Here is an 18,871-nt window from a genome sequence, read left to right as displayed (position 1 = left end):
CTGTGCAATACCCTCGGAAGCTCTGCTGAAATTTGATCATCCTCCCTTCCTTTACTGTAAGTCTGCTATTGCTGTGGACAACTTAGCATGTGCTCTATGTCACATGCACATGTTAGGGAAAGGGTAGGCACATGTAAGACAAAATAAGCCTGTGTAGATGTTTCTCTCTGAAAATTGATGAGTCTGAAAATAGTGATGTCCTATCTCTCTTAATTCCATACAGTTTGCATTGGAAATGACTGGCCTTAGAAAATACACTGAAATTAATGGAGATTAATGACTGGCTACTTGGCTTAAACCTCAGCTCTGCTTTTGGCTCCTTGGACAAAGCTGCAGGTTACTCAGGCTCTCCCTGCACACAAGCTTCCATATTTAAGATTTAAAGGAAGAACTTAAGTCTTCACATGAGCAGCACCTAGACAAGCACCTGCTCTGTATTTAGTGCCTTCATGTTACAGCCTGGAAGCAATCAGTTCTGCCCCTGAATTCTGACCTAAATTCTGGCTCTGATGCTTAAAGATGATATATACTTTCATTGTTGCCATAAGGTTAAATCCTTTATGTTCCTATTTGTTCCATTTTAGAATGGTAAAACCACCAATAAAACAAAGTTGTTATGAAACTAAATGCTGAAGGTGCAAAATTTGTATACGACATAGGCTGCAGTAAATAAGGAGTTAGATTAGTTTTCTTTAATACAGAAATGACATTAAGAGTCTCATGTTGTTTGTTATTTCAGCGTTAGAAACCACATCTACCCCTTAGTTGTTTTGCCTCCTAATTTCCTAAAATTTCACTGAATCATTAGTTAGTGCCGATCCTAAAACACTGCAGATGTTTAGGTAGATACTTTCTAATTGGTGTCTTAATGACATTTCCCACAATCTAAAAGGTATGTCCAAAAATATCAGATACTGTCATAGAGGTTGGAATTTCGCTCTCACATCTTCTACTCAGCTGAGTAGACCCATGAGATTTGCTTGTAGTTTAGGAGTCTTATCAGCTGACCTAGCTTTTGCCTGTTGCATGTTCATACTTTGAATAACATGTTAGCACCGTAGACAGACCTATCTGCCTGTTTCCAGACATGCAACCTTCATATTTGTCATAAACTTTAGTCCTAAAACTCCTTAATGGTGGAAAAGGAGTTCTGCTTCCTACTTTTATTGTGGTTGTGAGATGATGTATATAAGTTTTCGGTGTATAATAGGTAATGCGTCTGACTGTGGATTTTCACTCCTCATCGACTCCCCCTTTGAAATTCATCTTATATAAAATATGTGTTTAGTAAATGATAAACTGTTTATAAATATATGAAGAATGATAAAATTTTGGCTTACAGAAGAGTCTTGGGGTTTGCTTTCTCTCTTCCCCCAGACCCAATCTCCCAATCTTATCTCTTGGTGCAAGGAAAACCAGCTGCATCCTTCCTTCACTTCTGTTCACATTGCCCAGAAATCCCACAAGTCTTTTCCTCTTAACCTCCCTTTCCCAACTTCTTTCTTTGTCTCAGACCCAACTCCCCCAGGCACCCCCTGCTAACCTAAGAGCCTTTACTCGCAGTGAATTAAGCAGGCTAAAGTTAGACCTAAACCTCTTCCACTGCTGCTGCGGACCAATTCCCCCAAGTCTGCTACCAATATGGAGCCCAATATGGAGTGTATGAACTCTTTGGTGTAAGAAGGTATTATGCAGGTTACCAAAAGAGAAATGTGGATGCCAACACTTCTATACACCTTTTGAATTATAATCTCTCTTTGCTACACCATACAATAAGGCAATGTTGGCACAGAACTTGTGGGAATAACCAACCGGTGTCTAAATTTCCACTTCAAGAGAAGGAACCCACACCTGACATTGCTTGAGTAACCAAGAACCAGAGGCTAAACAGCTCAGAGACAGGATAAAACTAGATGCTACTGGTCTAAAAAAAATCAATAAAATGAATCCTAATGATATTCTGCTATACTCATAGATTGGTACCTTATCCAGTTATCACCAAAGAGGCTTCCTCTAGCAGCAGATGGGAAAAGATGCAGAGGAAAGAAAAGAACTGGATAAAAAAAGGAAAAGAAAAGAAAGCAAAAAATGGATTAATTTTAAGTTGGGAGATATTTGATGAGAACTGTTTACATCCATGGTTGTAGGAGATGGGGGACTTTTTAAACAGAAGGACCCCAAGTAATTGCAGTATTTCAAACATAGGTCAGTAGAAACATTTTTTTAAAGTTTTGGAGATAAAAGATAAAATTATGTTATGACAGCCTGTTGAAATCCTAGGACTGAAAACAAACGAGAGGGATACAGCTCAGTGACATGTATTATTTTGTAAATGAATTTCAATGGAGGTAGTATTTCAGAAAGGGAAAATATAGTGATTTATTTTAGAGTGATACTTGCTGCATAATAGTTTATGAAAACTAACAGAGGCTGCCATTTACATCTGAAGAATGTATTTTAATGTAAAAGAATGCAATAAGAAAGATCTAGGTGTGAGGAAAAATACATTTTGTAATCGTATTTGGAGTGCTATATGTGTGACTCTGGTCTACTGCAGATAGTATGCTTAAAGGTTTTCCATGTCCATTTGTAATGCAAACAGAATAGACTCCTTTAGTAAATAGCAGAAATGAAATGCGGTGTCTTTTCCTTTTTAAAATAGAAATGACTACATGTTTTTGCTATCAAACAAGTCCCCAAAAAGCTGGGTCAAAATATGTTTTTCTCTCTATTGCCTTCCTCCTTCTTTACACAGCACTATGGTCAGGTCTACAGAACTTGTTTTGTAGGGGTACAGCCTTAGAAAAAGTGAGTGTTTATGTGTACATGTGTAATGCTTATTCATGCTTATGTACATTGATGTTGAGGTCTCACAGAGGCCAGAGGAGGTCATCAGATTCTCTAGAGCTAGAGCTACAAAGGATTGTGAGATGCCCAATGTATGTGCTGATAATTGAAAATCTTTTCCTCTGAAAAAACATTGTGAGCTCATAATCTGTCCAGTCTGGAAAAGGATATCGTCAGATGATTTCAAAATTCCTTCAAAGAAGGAATAATAGTGTCCCTTTCAGGGTATGAATATCTGGAAAGAAACAGAGACTGTGTGTGTGTGTGTGTGTGTGTGTGTGTGTGTTTGTGTGTGTGTGTGTGTGTGTGTTTACATGCTTCTGCAAGCATGTGCCCACATGTGTACCTTCTAGAAAGCCATCAGAACTTGAAGGGGGAACATGTGCAAACCAGAGACATTTGGCCTACCTCTCTGATATGTCTTTGCATGAAGGACTCAAATAATTCCATGTATTATGCTCCTAGTGAACAGGCTCTAATTTTTAGACAAGCTTGGAATATAGCTTTTTAAGGGCATGGTTATATGAGTTACATAATGACTTGGAGATCCTTGTGATAACTTTCTCTAACATTCTATTAGCAGAAGTATTTGAACTGTTGCAAAATAGTATCCTCAGGACATGATTAAACCACTGCACTCACAGTAACTGATCACCCAATAGGACTTGTACAAGATCAATACCGCCATCATTCTTGCATGGATGGAGAGAACATGAGTCCCTGGACGTATGAATGTATGCCCCTGTATGTATGAAGTCCCTGTATGTATGTATGAATGATAACACACACACACACACACACACACACACACACACACGTATTTTGTCAACATTTGGACATAGTACTTGAGAGAAGTATGTGTATGGGTAAATATAATCTAGTCTTCAGCCCATCATCTTGAGAGGGATACCATGTTGAGTAGAGCAGCTCAGACCTCAGTGCTGCACACATGGCAGAGACCTAGACAGAGAGCTGAGAGCAGGCTGCCCAGGCAGGTACAGTCTTTGAAGGCCTGCCCTAGTGATCTATTTCCTTTAAGCTACCAACCATTTAAAGGCTCCACAGCCTTCAAAAGAGTGCCACATGTTTGGCGTCCATCATAAAACAAGATAACCCTGTGGGTGAATATTTCAAGTTTAAGCACTAGCTGGATACAGTTTTTAACCTTACCAAGAACAAGACCAAAATATGAACATATTTGTGACATGCAGAGCCTGTGAGCACATCTATGGAAGCAATTCAAACCAAAAAAAAACTTCACTTATTTTTAATTCTGAGGTCACTGTATGAACAAACAATGCTGTCTCAAATACACTAATTTTGTAATACTGTCTCAAATACACTAATTTTGTTAATGTAATATTATATTGATAGTAGTACTATAAGATAGAGAATTTAATTTTCAAAACTAATGATTAAGTTCCTAAACTCCAGTCTACAGCCCAATATTCTCATCCTTGTCCTCCTCTCCTTGTCCACAGAAGATTCCTCAAATGATCATAACAGGGCCTGGAAAAGACTTTCATGTTATATTCATTTGACATAATATTTTCCAGTAGGTAGCAGTAGCTAGAAGCCATTGTAAAGAGGAACAAAGAGAGAAAACTCATTTTATTCTCACTGTGTTATAAGAGATGTTCATCGCCATCATAATTTTCAGGGAGAGGTTTGGATGCAATCCTGAGTGTCGTTGCCAATAGAAATATCCTCATTTATTAAAAACTGACTTGAAATCTAACACATTAGTAAGATGGCTCATTCAGATTTCAAGGTGCAGGGTAAGAGTTCCATTTAAAGAATGCATTTTTTTATTATCTGTGAAAGTAATTCATATATTTGGGCTTAAATACCACTAACTTTCTCTGAACTCAGAATCACTGAACTCAGAACCACAGCAATATGCTGCCCAGCCCATAGCTCTGTGACGCATTCCATTTACCTTACATGGCTTGGCTAGTTTAAATATTAGTTACATTTCAACAAACAAAATCCCACAATGCATTCTGGTAAATTAGTCTCTAATAAGAAGAGACTAAAGCATGAAACCCCAACAAGAATGCCTAATGGAATACAAATATCCAATCTAGAGGCTCTAATAAAAGTCTCTTCTTTTTGGGTGAAGGCTTTTGGCTATTAACACAGAAACCATCATACGTGGCTGCCCTCAAAATGCATTATAGATCAGACTCATAATCTTCCCTTCTACAAATGGCACAAGAATTGATTTCAATTATCATTTAATACTGATTTCCCTCTCCTGTCAAAAAGTTCTCTGTGCACATGAGACTGGAGGTTGGCGACTTGAGCTCATTTATGGAACTTTTAAGGACTATTGATTTATCAGTGGAATCTCTAGTTCTCTCACAGCAACTGGAAGGATACCTCAGGGGCTGAATTGGATGACAGGATGGGCCGGAATGCCGATAGGCTTAGTACAGACAGATGAAAAGAGAAGCTCTCAAAATCTGTCAGAATGCATGTTGTAAATTAGGTTAACATGATTGATTATCCTAAGCCAAAATTTCTCCTGGAGCATCGGCCTGAATCTTAGGTACCTCCTCTTCCTGCTGGCTTTTGTGCTTCGGTATGTGTCTTTGATGTCTGCACAATTAACCTTTGGAGAAAATACGAAGTGGTTTCAAAATAAAATTGCCATATGTGTTTGGAAAGCATGAGATGTGCATACCTAAGGAGACTATTTTTTTGTTTTGTTTTGTTTGGTTTTAACTTCCCCAGCATATGTGTTACAAGTATTCATATAAGCACATATAGATGACAAGTATTTATCTTTTGTAAAATTTTATGCTATTACTGGCATTTAAAGAACACAACATCCTTTATCTTCAGTTTAATTGTTTCAAAATTATCATGAAAAGGATTATTTTCCATAAGCAGTGGCTTTTGAACAGTGCTGACATCATTCTGAGTAATCGCAGATGCACCTGGTAGGTACAAGCAGTGTTTTCTTTAAACAACCTGTCCCTGTCCTGTGTCTACACATAGGTTTTTCTATAAAGGTTGCATGGATTAATCACTATAGGAACAGATTCAGCCTTTGTGTGGCTTTAAAAGACATAGGTTTCCATTCTGTAAGAAAAAAATATATATTGATCTTGTATCCCGGGTATCTCAGAGACCAATCCGCTTAGAAGAGCATGTGGGCCTCAGAAGCAAAAGACCTTCTTGGACAGGGTGCCTTCATGTCTTCATCTTCAGCCAGGAAACAGAACTGAGACCCAGACCACTGGACAGCTTCCCCTCTAGAGAAGAGTTCGCCTGCAGGGAGGGTTCTGACTCTGGGACTCAAACAAGATCTCCATCTTGTATCCCTGGGCTCTCAGAAACCAGTCCGTGCAGGAGAGAGGTTTGTGGGCCACAGAAGCAACAGAGCTTCTTGGACAGGGTGCCTTCTGGCCTCCATCTTCAGACAGGAGGCAGAGATGAGCTCCAGACCTCTGCACACCTTCCCTGCCAGAGGAGAGCTTGCCTGCAGACAGTGCTCTGACCACTGGGACTCAGGAGACAGTTTGAATCCCATGAGTGCTGACAGAGGCTAACAGAATCAGAATAGGAACAAGCTTCAGCCAGAGACAGCTAGAACATGTAACACCAGAGATTACCAGAAGGCAAAAGGCAAACATAAGAATCTTACTAACAGAAACCAAGATTACTTGGCATCATCAGAACCCAGTACTCCCACCACAGCAAGTCCTGGATACCCCAACACACCCGAAAAGCAAGATTGAGATTTAAAATCATATGTCATGATTCTGGTAGAGGATTTTAAGAAGGGCATTAATAACTCACTTAAAGAAATAAAGAAGAACACTGCTAAATAGGTAAAAGTCATTAAAGAGGAAGCTCTCTCTTTTGAAGCTATGTCATTGCCAGGCAAATACAGAAGTGGATGCTCATAGTCATCTATTGGATGGAACACAGGGCTCCCAATTAAGGAGCTAGAGAAAGTACCCAGGAGCTAAAGGGGTCTGCAACCCTATAGGAGGAACAACAATATGAACTAACCAGTATCCCCATCCCCAGAGATTGTGTCTTTAGTTGCATATGTAGCAGAGAATGGCCTAGTCAGCTATCAATGGGATGAGAGGCCATTTGTATAGGAAGACTATATGCCCTAGTACAGGGGAAATCCAGGGCCACGAAGCAGGAATGGGTGGGTAGGGGAGTAGGGCAGGGGGACAGTATAGAGGACTTTTAGTATAGCATTTGAATTGAATATGAAGAAAATATCTAATAAAAATACAAAAAAAGAAAAGAATCTTAGAGTTCTAGATATAAAATCAACCTGAGAGTGTTTTGTTTGAAAAATCACAACCAGCAACATTTTAAGATTAAGATCCAGAAACATCGATGATGTGGAGAAAGAGGAACTCTCATCCATTGCTGGTAGAATTGCAAGCTGGTACAACCACTCTGCAAATCAGTTTGGTGGTTCCTCAAAAAATTAGACATAGTCTGCCAGAAGATCCAGCAGCACTACTCCTGGGCATATACTGAGAAGTTGCTCCAACTTGTAATAAGGACACATGTTCCACTATGTTCATAGCAGCCTTATTTATAATAGCCAGAAACTAGAAAGAACCCAGGTGTCCCTCAACAGAGGAATGGATACAGGGAATGTGGTACATTTACACAATGCAGTACTTTGCAGCTATTAAAAACAATGAATTTATGAAATTCTTAGACAAATGGATGGATCTGGAGGATAGCATCCTGAGGTAACCCAATCACAAAAGAACACACATGATATGCACTCACTGATAAGTGAATATTAGCCCAAAGCTCAGAATACCCAAGATATAATTTGCAAAACATATGAAACTCAAGAAGAAGGAAGACCAAAGTGTGAATACTTTGGTCCTTCTTAGAAGGGGGAACATAATATCCAAGGAAGGAGTTACAGAGACAAAGTTCAGAGCAGAGACTGAAGGAATGACCATCCAGAGACTTCCCCACCTGGAGATCCATCCCATATACAACCACCAAACCCAGACACTATTGGGGATGCCAACAAAGAGCTTTCTGTCAGGAGACTGATATACTGTCTCTTGAGAAACTCGGCCAGTGTGTGGCAAATACAGAAGTGGTTGTTCACAGTCATCCACTGGACAGAGCACAGGGTCCTCACTGAAGGAGCTAGAGAAAGTACCCAGGGAGCTGAAGGGGTTTGCAGCCCCATAGGAGGAACAACAACATGAGCTAACTAGTACTCCCAGAGCTCCCTGGGACTAAACCACCAATCAAAGAAAACACATGGTGGCACTGGTGTCTCTAGCTGCATTGGTAGCAGAGGATGGCCTAGTCTGTCATCAATGGGAGCAGAGGCTCTTGGTCCTGTGAAGGTTCTATGCCCCAGTAGAGGGGAATGCCAGGGCCAGGAAAGGGAGTGAGTAGGTTGGGTACCAGGGGGAGGGGGTAGGTGATAGGGGATTTTTTTTGGGGGGGGAATCTAGGAAAGGGGATAACATTTGAAATGTAAGTAAAGAAATTATCTAATAAAATAATCGAGAAACATTATAAAACCACAAAGCAATATCTTAGTTCACTCTCTTAAAATCTTTCTCTTCATTCCCACTCATGTATGTGAGCATGTGTGTATGTGTGTGTGGGTGTGTGTCTGACACACACAGAGAGAGAGAGAGAGAGAGAGAGAGAGAGAGAGAGAGAGAGAGAGGAGAGCAGAGCTAGATGAGTCCTTGTCTTATACCTTGTTTGAGGCACAGGCTGTCAGCTAGCTGCTCTCATGTCTTCCAGGGATTCTCTGGTGTGTGATTCCTTTTCTGCCATGAAGCACTGGGATTGGAGATATTTGCACTTTGTGCTCAGCTTTATGACTTTGTGTGGGCTCTGGAGATCCACACTCAGGCTCACACACTTGAGCAGTGAATGCTTGACCACTGAGTATCACCCTACACCCTTCTGCTTTTGTTCAAAGCATAGTCTCTGATCAGTTTATAATATAAATGCTATTATATATATATATTAAAAATCTATACAGGAGAGAAAATCCAGGACGATGTCTGAATAATAGTTGCTATTATTGGTATCTTATTACTGATCTTTTTATGTGGGTGTTTTGCTGGCTCAGTGACAGGTTCCGTGCACCTCTCTTCTTTCAGAGCTGTAATGAATCATATGAAGAGTTTCCAGAGGAGAGTTTCTGACCAATCGACTTCAAACCTTTATAAACATCTGCTTCCTGGGCCAGCATTGCCATTCAGTCAAAGAGCAGACAGATCTCTGCACGTGAATATGGTGTCAGGTCACCAGGTGTAGTGCTAGAGCATTTCTCAGGTTTCTACATCAGAACAGGAATGATACTCAGCTCCCACCATTGAAGTATTTCAGGAAGCCCAAGAGTCACGCCCTGATTCTCTGCACACACAAAGCACAAGATTTGTCAGAACTGCTTCATTTCCTCGCTGCTCCACTTCTCTCACACCTCTGCTGTCTTCCTGACCATGGTTGTCATCTTTAGCTTTCTTTTGATATGTTAACTATATCCCATCCTAACCTCACAGCCCAGGTCATGTCTCAGCAAGGCTTCCCAAATCTTTGCACTTGTTTCTCTTTACTTTCTTTCATTTTTTATAAAAGTTATTATATTTAGAATTTTTCATTCTATTTAAATCAAAATGCAAAGACACAAAATAATGAAAAGTATAGATATTCATCTGAGAAGGGTACAGACAAAATTGAGTTTGGTGAATAAGTAACTAGAAACTTTGAGAAATATGCTTTTCGGATATTAATGCCTATTATTTAAATCATCCATGTCTTAGTCGGGGTTTCTATTCCTGCACAAATATCATGACCAAGATGCAAGTTGGGGAGGGAAGGGTTTATTAGGCTTAAACTTCCATACTGCTGTTCATCACCAAGGAAGTCAGGACTGGAACTCAAGCAGGTCAGGAAGCTGATGCAGAGGCCATGGAGGGATGTTCCTTACTGGCTTGCCTCCCGTGGCTTGCTAGGCCTGCTCTCTTATAGAACCCAAGTCTACCAGCCCAGAGATGGCACCACACACAAGGGGCCTTTCCCCCTTGATCACTAATTGAGAAAATGCCTTACAGTTGGGTCTCATGGAGGCATTGTTGAGAAACTGAAGCTCCTTCTTCTGTGATAACTCCAGCTGTGTCAAGTTGACACAAAACTAACCAGTACAATGCACATAGCTGAGAATCCAATGGTGGCAAACTCTAGCTCCAACTTGTGAATTCTAAGTTTTTGTTGGCTTTGTTCTCTTTTCTATTCTTCCAAAACTTTTTTTAGAAATCATAACCTCCTCACAAACACTAGTTCATCTTTTCTGAAACCTGCAGGTAGATCTCTCTCTCTCTCTCTCTCATTCTTTTTAAAAATGTCTTCCTTCCTTCCTTCCTTCCTTCCTTCCTTCCTTCCTTCCTTCCTTCCTTCCTTCCTTCCTTCCTCCCTCCCTCCTTCTCTCTCTCTCTCTCTCTCTCTCTTTCTTTCTTTCTTTCTTTCTTTCTTTCTTTCTTTCTTTCTTTCTATCACAGGTAGGAAGTTACAAAACCTGCCTCTGTTTCCATTCTCCTGTCCCATTTCCACTGCATTGTCTAATGGGCTGTCTAAATAACTTGTTTTCTTGGATTCTCTTTGTCTTGTAGAGACAGATGCCATGGAGATCTTTTTTCTGGTCTTCCTTCACCTTCCCTATTCATGGTGATTCTCTTCCCTCTGCTTCTCAAAGGTTTGCCCACTATCCCCACCTTAGAAACAATGTCAAACACTCAGCTATGAATGGCAATGCCTTTTACTTGAACAAGGGCAGTGTTAATTAAACAGGCATTTCATGCTATTCTGTATTCTTATTACTTTAATATTAACAAAGTTTGCATATATGCTTTAAAACATATATATTTATAATATTTCTAAAAATATAATACATAGGTTAATGCCATTGTTGCTATTGAGCAGTTTACCTTTAATTAAAGACAAATTTAAGAAATATTTTCTGCCTTTGGAAAGTCTTGCAACTGGGTAAGAATAAGGTATAACAACTTCTAATAATTGAGGGAGTAAGAAGAGAGTAAGAAGAGAACCCTACATAGCAAACCCATAGAGGATGGCTGATATTGGAGCAACATGGTCTCTCCCAGAATGCTACAATTTTCTGACAGTCTTTCCAAACACTCTGGGTGGCATATTTTTAGCACCTGTTTTCTGGGAGTTTCCAGCTAGTTCTCTAGAGTTGGAGGAATTCATGAAGGGAAAGGGAAGATGTGCTAAATATTGACTGGGACATTCAGTCACGCCTGGCTGAAGATGAAGTGCAGGCAGTCTGTGTATGTGTATATTCTCTCTGAGCTTATACTAGGTAGGATTATGTTGTGCTCTTTACTGAGAAAAAGACGAGTGTTGCAATCATAGCAGAGCCTCTGGAGACTGAAAATAACCAACTCTAAGCGTCTCTTTCCTTCTCCCGTAATATAGTGAAATTAATAACTCATTTGTGGTATCTGCATCAGCCTGTGTGACTTAATATACTGTGATTGGAGCCAGTTGTATGTTCAGAAGTTTCATTTCACTTCTTCCAATGAATTAGCCTCTGGTAGATCAGATGACATTACTATTCTATTCTATATGAGTTTTTGCTAAAACACAATTTTTAATTTTCCTAATTTATCTCAGTTAGAATGATGGATCTGTAAATCCTGGATGTATTCCACTCTGAGAAGTTTAACAAAAAAGAAGCTTAAAAATATTTAAAGTCAAGATATGTAAGAAACCCCAAATATATATATATATATATATATATATATATATATATATATATGTGTGTGTGTGTGTGTGTGTATATGTGTATATATATATATATATATATATATATATGTGTGTGTGTGTGTGTGTGTATATGTGTATATATATATATATATATATATATATATATACACGTATATTAGATTCAGCCATCACTAATGATATTCCTGAAACAGCAGTGTCAATTACTGTTAGTGCTTTCTTGTTAGGGAAGCTGCTTGCAGTGGATTTGATTACCTTCTTGCATTCTGTGTGGCTAGAAACCTGATCCTGAGCCTCAGCAGGAGAAGGTATGTAAGGAGGGACTTGGCTCACACTGTGATTTATAATAAAGGGAACCTTTTTTTCTGAGAAATTTTATCTGAGAGTTCAGGACGCCTTTGAGCGTTTCACCATCAACTCAGCATGGTGCTATTATTTTGTTATTGAGACACTTAAACTTTTATTTTTTTTACCTCTTATGGAGGAATCAATAGTTTTAAAGTACAGCCCAGAGCAGCATCCCTGCATATAATCCCATCCTGTTTGGCACTACACAGATTGCCACTAGAGGCTTAGCAGACTCACTTGAAACTTATATGAGCCCACTCAATTAGCTTTTAAAAACAAATAATTAAAATATGGTCAGTGATACGTTTTCACATAATTTAAGAGATAAAAACAAACAACAACGACAACAAACACCCCCCAAAAAAAACCCCAAAAAACTGCCTATGCTCTTAGATTTTCCTGTTATCCATGTTGTGCTATTGTAGAAATCGTGGGATGCTTCCCCTCTAAAACCTAGTGTTTCTCCATAGAAAACCAAGGTTGAATTGGGGCAAAGATTCCTGCCAGTTTCTAGCTCCTTGGTACAAGTATTCCCAAGATCTAATGTCCTGTGGTCATTTAGATTTGTGAACTTCCACACAGAACATTCCCACAATGCCAAATTTATATTTTAGTAACGTAAGGTCAAATGGTTATTGGCTATTGGAAATCAATCATGCCTTGTTAATTCACAAAAAGATAAACATCTATAGATCCAACTATATGTCCATAGTTGAAAGGTATTAAGAAAAACAGAATGTCATTTTATGTGGCAGTTCACTTTTATTCAAAACCTACAGTCCTATAATTATTCAATACATTACAACACTTACAGATGCCTATAAGTGTTGTCCGAGTGGACATCTATCTATGCAGTAAGGCCATGACTCCTGAGGGCTGAACTCCTTCAGTCAGCAGGATCTGAGACTGAACTGAGATCTGAGCCTCTCCATTCCCACCCAGGTTCTCTGCCCCTCCCACCCTGGATCACCGCCCTGCCCACCCTCCTCATTCTAATGAATAACTGCTACATTCATGATACCAGTTGTGTCTGTTTGTAAATGACAACCCAGCTGGGCTTGTTAAATGGTGATATTCTCTTATAGAAGGAAGGGGAACAAGAGTCCTTCGAAGCTCACCTGAATATCTAGTAACCCTGGAAGCCAATTATATGCAATTCTGCCAGAATTACCTGTGGCCTTGAAGGACAGGTTTGATTACACAGCCTGGGAAGGACTTGGAGGAGGGGATTCTACTTATGCAGCTACAAGAAAACCATGATCCAGGCTGGATGAAGACTTCACAGTGTGGCTGCTTTTGGGTTACCCATGCTCCTAACAGTAACTCCTCATCATGGGAGCTATAAGTGAACCCAAAATAGTAATGTGTGCCTCAGGAGGAACTCTAGTGCAATGGAGCTTTTGTTGCCACGGGACTTTTTAAGTTGGTGGAGTGGACACTGCTGAGTTCTGCCTCCTCCCAGTCCCCAGGAGAAAATACTGGATACAGAGTGGGATGGAGGAGGGTACTTAAAAATACATTTCCTGTTTACTCTATACATTTCAGTTCTGGATGCCAATTGCATACCTTCCAAATGGTGAATGAAAAAGGAAGTCATGGCAATGGGAGACTAGCTGCATGTTTCTCACCTTTGTTTATCAGCTTTCCCCGCTCATGTTTACTAGGTTTCAAGTGAATTCTCTGAACGTATAAGAACTCATATCTTGCTTATAATAATTTGTAATTATTTCCAATTTGAAGCTGATGGAACTTTTTAAGGACAGGTACATTTCAGCAGAGTTTCATTCCTCACACACAAGATACTCTTATCACATGCACGCCACTGAGATCCATGAAAGCTTCTTTCGGAGCGTCTGTCTACATGTGTATCAGCGGCCTAACTTCTGAGGTAAATGCCTTTAGTGTTCTGCAAATCACAGAATCGAGTTTACCTCCTGAATTGGCAAATTTAGCCCTTGCTCGCTGCTAATTTCTTTGGGGTACTTACATAGTCTTCATAAGCATCATGAGCTGGAGGTGGGGGTGCTCTGTATCCTGGTACTGCTGCTGTCCCCCGGGCTCGAGGCGTGGGGACACCTCTCGCTATTGGGGGCACTGGAAGAGCTCCACGGGTCACAGTGGTCCCCCGGGGGGTAAGCACACCTCGTCCAGGTGGTGGTGGTGGTGGAACAGCACCACCACGGCCCCTAGAAGAAATAGGTGACATGCAGATGAGGTGACATGCAGAGAAGTAATGAATTTCTCAGCTCACTGCCTTCACACAAATCAGTCTCCTCTTCTGCTAGATATTATATAATACATAAAGTGGTTTGAGTCACATGAAAATATATTTCTTTAAATATTATGACTTAGTTGCAATGAAAAACATGCAATCAATGTGTTTCATGCGATGTGTTTTGATATTTTTTAATATATAATTTGAAAAGGACAAAAAATATGGAAACAGAAAACGAAAGTCTACCTTGTTTGTATTTTAAAGCTAGAAGACAAACCAGCATAATGTCTGAGATGTGCCATGCTGGCTACTGTGAGAAAAAAGTGGGAGGGGGGAGGATTATTTCAATATTTCAATGCTTGGGTTTATTGACAGTAATCTTTAGTGTGGTCTTATTAAAAAAACCCACATCTTAGTAAAATGTGCTATTCTGACCAGAATGATGGCATCCTATAGTTGCAGTAGCTAAAGCTTCCCAATCCTGATTTATCAGCATGCGGCATGCCTTCACTGTGTGAGCTGGAGAAGTCACTGACATATTTTACATGATAACTCAAGGGTTGTGGAATTAGTGCTCAACAATGAGAAGGCTGATTGAATGTTCTGTACCACAGCCTTAACACAAAAGCGATCTGAACAAAAGCATGAGATCAAAGGATGCAGCCATTTTTATAACATCCTAAAACCTTTAGAAAGGATGTTTATCTGTAGTCTTTGGGCAAATACATGGTTATTTCACTGTGTATTATGTATGAAAGTTGGCCTCTTGAAAGCACTGCTATCAGCAGGACCACTAAAGCTTTCAGGAAAATGATGATCTTTGGCGTACGGACAATCACAGTGCTTGCCTGTGCCTTTGCGTGGAGGCACAGGTTACACTTTCGGCTTTGAATAGCCATCAAACTGGCTCTTTCTTCCTGGGAGAAAATTAGCTTTAGGAACGAAGAATAAGAGTGCTGGCAGAGCTTTTTAAAATTCTTAGCTTACCCAGCTAAGAGCAGATAATTTCATATGAGCTAAATATATGAAAGAGTAGCCTAGATCAGAGGACATAAAGGATCCAAAGCTATGGTACCAGCTTTGAGCACAATGGCTGAGAAGACAGGATTTTGTTATCATAATGACATAAAGACATCTGTTAAGTGCAATTCACCCTCCCTGAGCCTGTGAGTTGTCATTTGCATTTGAGATGTTTGAACATGCAATATCCAACTCATGATGTTTTGGGAGGTTGTAGAATCTGTGGCAGGGGGTGGTGAGGGGAATTCTTACTGGAGGAATTAGCTCTCTGTAGATAGGCCTTGCGGTTTGTAGTCCAAACCCCATCCTGTCCATGGCTGAAACAGTTGGAGCTAAGCTGTTCTAGTCACAGGTTCGCTTTCTATGAGCCACTACCCAGTGTGTCTTTCCAAATATTATGGACCAGATTCCCTTCAAAATTTGAACCAAAATAAGCCTTTCTTTCCTCAGTTAGGTTGCTTCATGTCAAGTATGTATTCATAACAATGAGACAGTTCACTCACACAGGTTCCAGAAGCCCGTTTCTCACAAGTAACATACTCCCAGATCTGACAACAGCAGTAATAATTACTGCTGACCTTAGCATTTTAGTATTATCAATTGTCCACATGCTGATCGTAAATTATATGTGATGGCTATATCCTTGAATAACGGTAGGTAAACATTTTAATTACCTAAACTAAAATCATAACTATTCCTAATAGATGCTATCTAGATTTCTGAGTCTGTAATGTTTTACTCTGCAATAGTGTCATGCTCATATTGATTCTAATTTTTCATTGCATTTCTTCTCCAACCGACCTTCAATCCCCGCCATAGCAAACCCTACACAATGTCGGCCTCATTCTCACATATACACTCTGTCCTTTCTTGGCAATATTAACGCCATTGCCTTCTCCCATGCAACTTACAGCATCTGTCATCTATTTTAGGATCCTGTCCAGGGCTAAATCCCCAGTGCAAGATTCTTTTAGTTTCTGACTTCTTCAAAGAACATTTTCTGCATTTAATCTTCACTTCCTGTTCATTTCTGAGCCGAACGTCATTTCTTTAGCTCTTGTTTTAGCACTGGGAAAAGACTCTTGGCTAAGCCCACCAAGCTCTCAGCCTACCAATTTTCTCTTATCGCTCCCATGACCCTATGCCTCCTGAGTTATACTTAAGACTTCCCTGAACTACTATCTGGAAAATGGTCCTTTGGACTTTTATTCATTTCTCCACTCTGTCTCTCAGTATTTCAGGTGCTGTTCACCTGTTCCGGCTGTTTCCTTGTTAGAATTCCCCCAGAATTTCCAGTTTCTATACATGGTTCAATGCTTAGTATTCCATTTGGAAATATAAGGTTTTTCTGATATATGAACAAGGTTTTAAAATATTGAATGTAAAAGAGTGGTATGTAAAGATTTAAATGTTTGGGGCATTAATTAAAGTTGCAGAATACCTTAGCAACCTGTGAAATGATTTCTATGTGACAGATAAGATATTAGTTTAAGTTATATCCTTTCAAAATATATGAGTCAGCTATATAGGTCAGGAACTGAATGAATTAAACAGTCTCTGTATGAGAGCTATGAGGTGTGTGTGTGTGTGTGTGTGTGTGTGTGTGTGTGTGTGTGTGTGTTTTAGATGTAACGTTGTTAGATTTAACATTTAACAGAACAGTTTTATTTTGGCTCCCAGTTTTGTAAGTCCCAGGCCAGAAATATGAAGACTCATAGTATTCAGGCCTTTTACAGAAGTTTAGACAGAGTATAGGGGTTCCCAGAATAGATGGGAGCAGCAAGATGGAGCAAATAGATGGGGGATACCAAGATGGAGCAAAGTTATTGGGCATGTGGCAGGAACATGACAAAAAGAAAACCCAAGATACAGTGATAGCTATAGCACCCATGGAAGGCAGAAGGCACTTAATCCTATGACCCCAGACTTCCCACTATGCATTGCTTACTGATGTTTTTATTATGCCTATGGAATCAATGTTCAGGGATGTTAGTCTGAGTTCTCTTTCTTCTGTTTTGTTTCTGGCTTTGGTACTAGAATATGTATCCATCTTTGCCTTTATGCAAACTGATGTTTTCTGTTAAAAACTCAAAAAAGACAAAGACCTACAAAACCAAAAGAATGAGATTCTGTTCAACTTGACAAGAGTATATCCATTCAAGAAATATGTACAGCATAAATTAAATATTTTTCCATTGTGCAAAGACTTTCTTGGTTTTAAAAATATGCAAAGGACTGTATAACCTCTCTTCCCTAACCTGGGACAGAAGAGGGGAGTAGAGATTCTCTAATTCCTGCTTTAGCTTTTAAAAATAGTTGTTAAGTGCTCAAATCATGAATTCTGGAGTCAGAATGTATTTATTATTTTAGGTAATATTTTAATATTCTATCCAACTTTCGTTGTTTTGCTTTTGAAACTAGTTCCATGGCTGGCCTGGAACTCATCATGTAGAACCAGACTGGAACTAAACTTCACTTTTCTCAGTCTCTTGCGTTGAGGTCTGAACTACTACATGTGGCCCACCAAACTTTTGTTCCTTGGTTCATTATTTGTAAAAGTAGTTATCTCAAGTTTAAAAAGAAATGAGGTGAGTTAATGTGTATAATAATGCCATGAGTATAGATGAGCCTCTTGTCTTGTGCACTACATAAGCACCCAGTCTTACTGCCTCATGCTGTTAGTGTTGTTGAGACTGTTTAGCTCTATTTTCAATCATGACAGAGCAGAACAGCAGGGACCTGTTGTCATCATCTGCTGTCATCATCTGCTGTTAATACACTCAGAGTGAGAACTCTTGTACCTTGATGGAGCTGTGGGAGTTATTCTGATCCCTCTGCCTCTAATACCTCGGCCCCGGCCAGACTCTTCTGAGCCATTTAAGTAAGACAACTCCCGGAGTTGCTCTTGACGAATTTCATCATTGTAGTCCTAGAAGATAAAAACACAAGGAGATGAATTACTATCAGAAATTGAGTTCTTAAAGCTGAAACACAAACATACACCACAAACAAAAGAAAAATGATGAGGATACCACTTACTCTTAGAACATTTGTCTATCACGTGAGAGACCTCAAAATCTGTCACAGGCATTTCAAAACATGAAAACAAAGCTGAGTCTATTTCCACGCCTTACTTCAAAGCTCTGATGCAAGTACTCGGGAGCCTGAGGTGGAAAGCGATGCTTCCAGGGAGTCTACAGTCTGCTGGAGAACATCCTGAATTCTAGGTCAGTCCGGGCTACTGTGAAACAAGACAAACAACCCAGCTTTGTCTGTCCCTTTGCTCTGGGTCTGAAATGATGCTAAAGAATGTGCGAATCTCTACAAGCCTCTTATTGTATAAAGAACATGAAACTGTTTCTTTCATCAAGAAAGTCTCTTCGCGATACTGCATTTAATGATCTTAAATACCATTTTAGGCTTTATCTGAAGAAGAGAGACAGTCCTGTCAACATCAATATACTGCACTTGGATGAATATGTGTAGATTATGAATGCCTGCTACTCAAATAGCTCCTGGTTCACAGCCCAAACAGGAATAGCTCCAAGACACAGGATAGATGAGATTGTCTTAAATTTGTTAAAATAATGTCTAGCACCAGACTCTCAGACACAGGAATCCCATCAAAGAGGCTGGACTGCGATGCTGTTCAAACTGGGA

At 39.7% G+C, this 18,871-nt stretch overlaps 1 protein-coding gene across 3 annotated transcripts in view; it reads right to left on the bottom strand.

The window, feature by feature from the left end:
• Positions 1-18,871, bottom strand: part of Khdrbs2 (KH RNA binding domain containing, signal transduction associated 2) — a 465,344-nt gene that overhangs the window by 181,861 nt on the left and 264,612 nt on the right. For all 3 annotated transcript variants that reach the window (XM_021163203.1, XM_029479380.1, XM_029479419.1), the window contains exons 5-6: positions 18,013-18,140; positions 13,964-14,162 (exon numbers count right to left, since the gene is read on the bottom strand). In XM_021163203.1, coding sequence (XP_021018862.1) covers positions 13,964-14,162; positions 18,013-18,140 — 327 coding nt within the window. The remainder of the gene's footprint in view (positions 1-13,963; positions 14,163-18,012; positions 18,141-18,871) is intronic.

This window comes from Mus caroli, chromosome 1 (assembly GCF_900094665.2).
Source record: "Mus caroli chromosome 1, CAROLI_EIJ_v1.1, whole genome shotgun sequence".
In the NCBI taxonomy this organism is placed as follows: Eukaryota; Metazoa; Chordata; class Mammalia; order Rodentia; family Muridae; genus Mus; species Mus caroli.
Note: the sequence above shows the minus strand (reverse complement) of the source record. Positions and strands in the feature narration are given on the sequence as shown.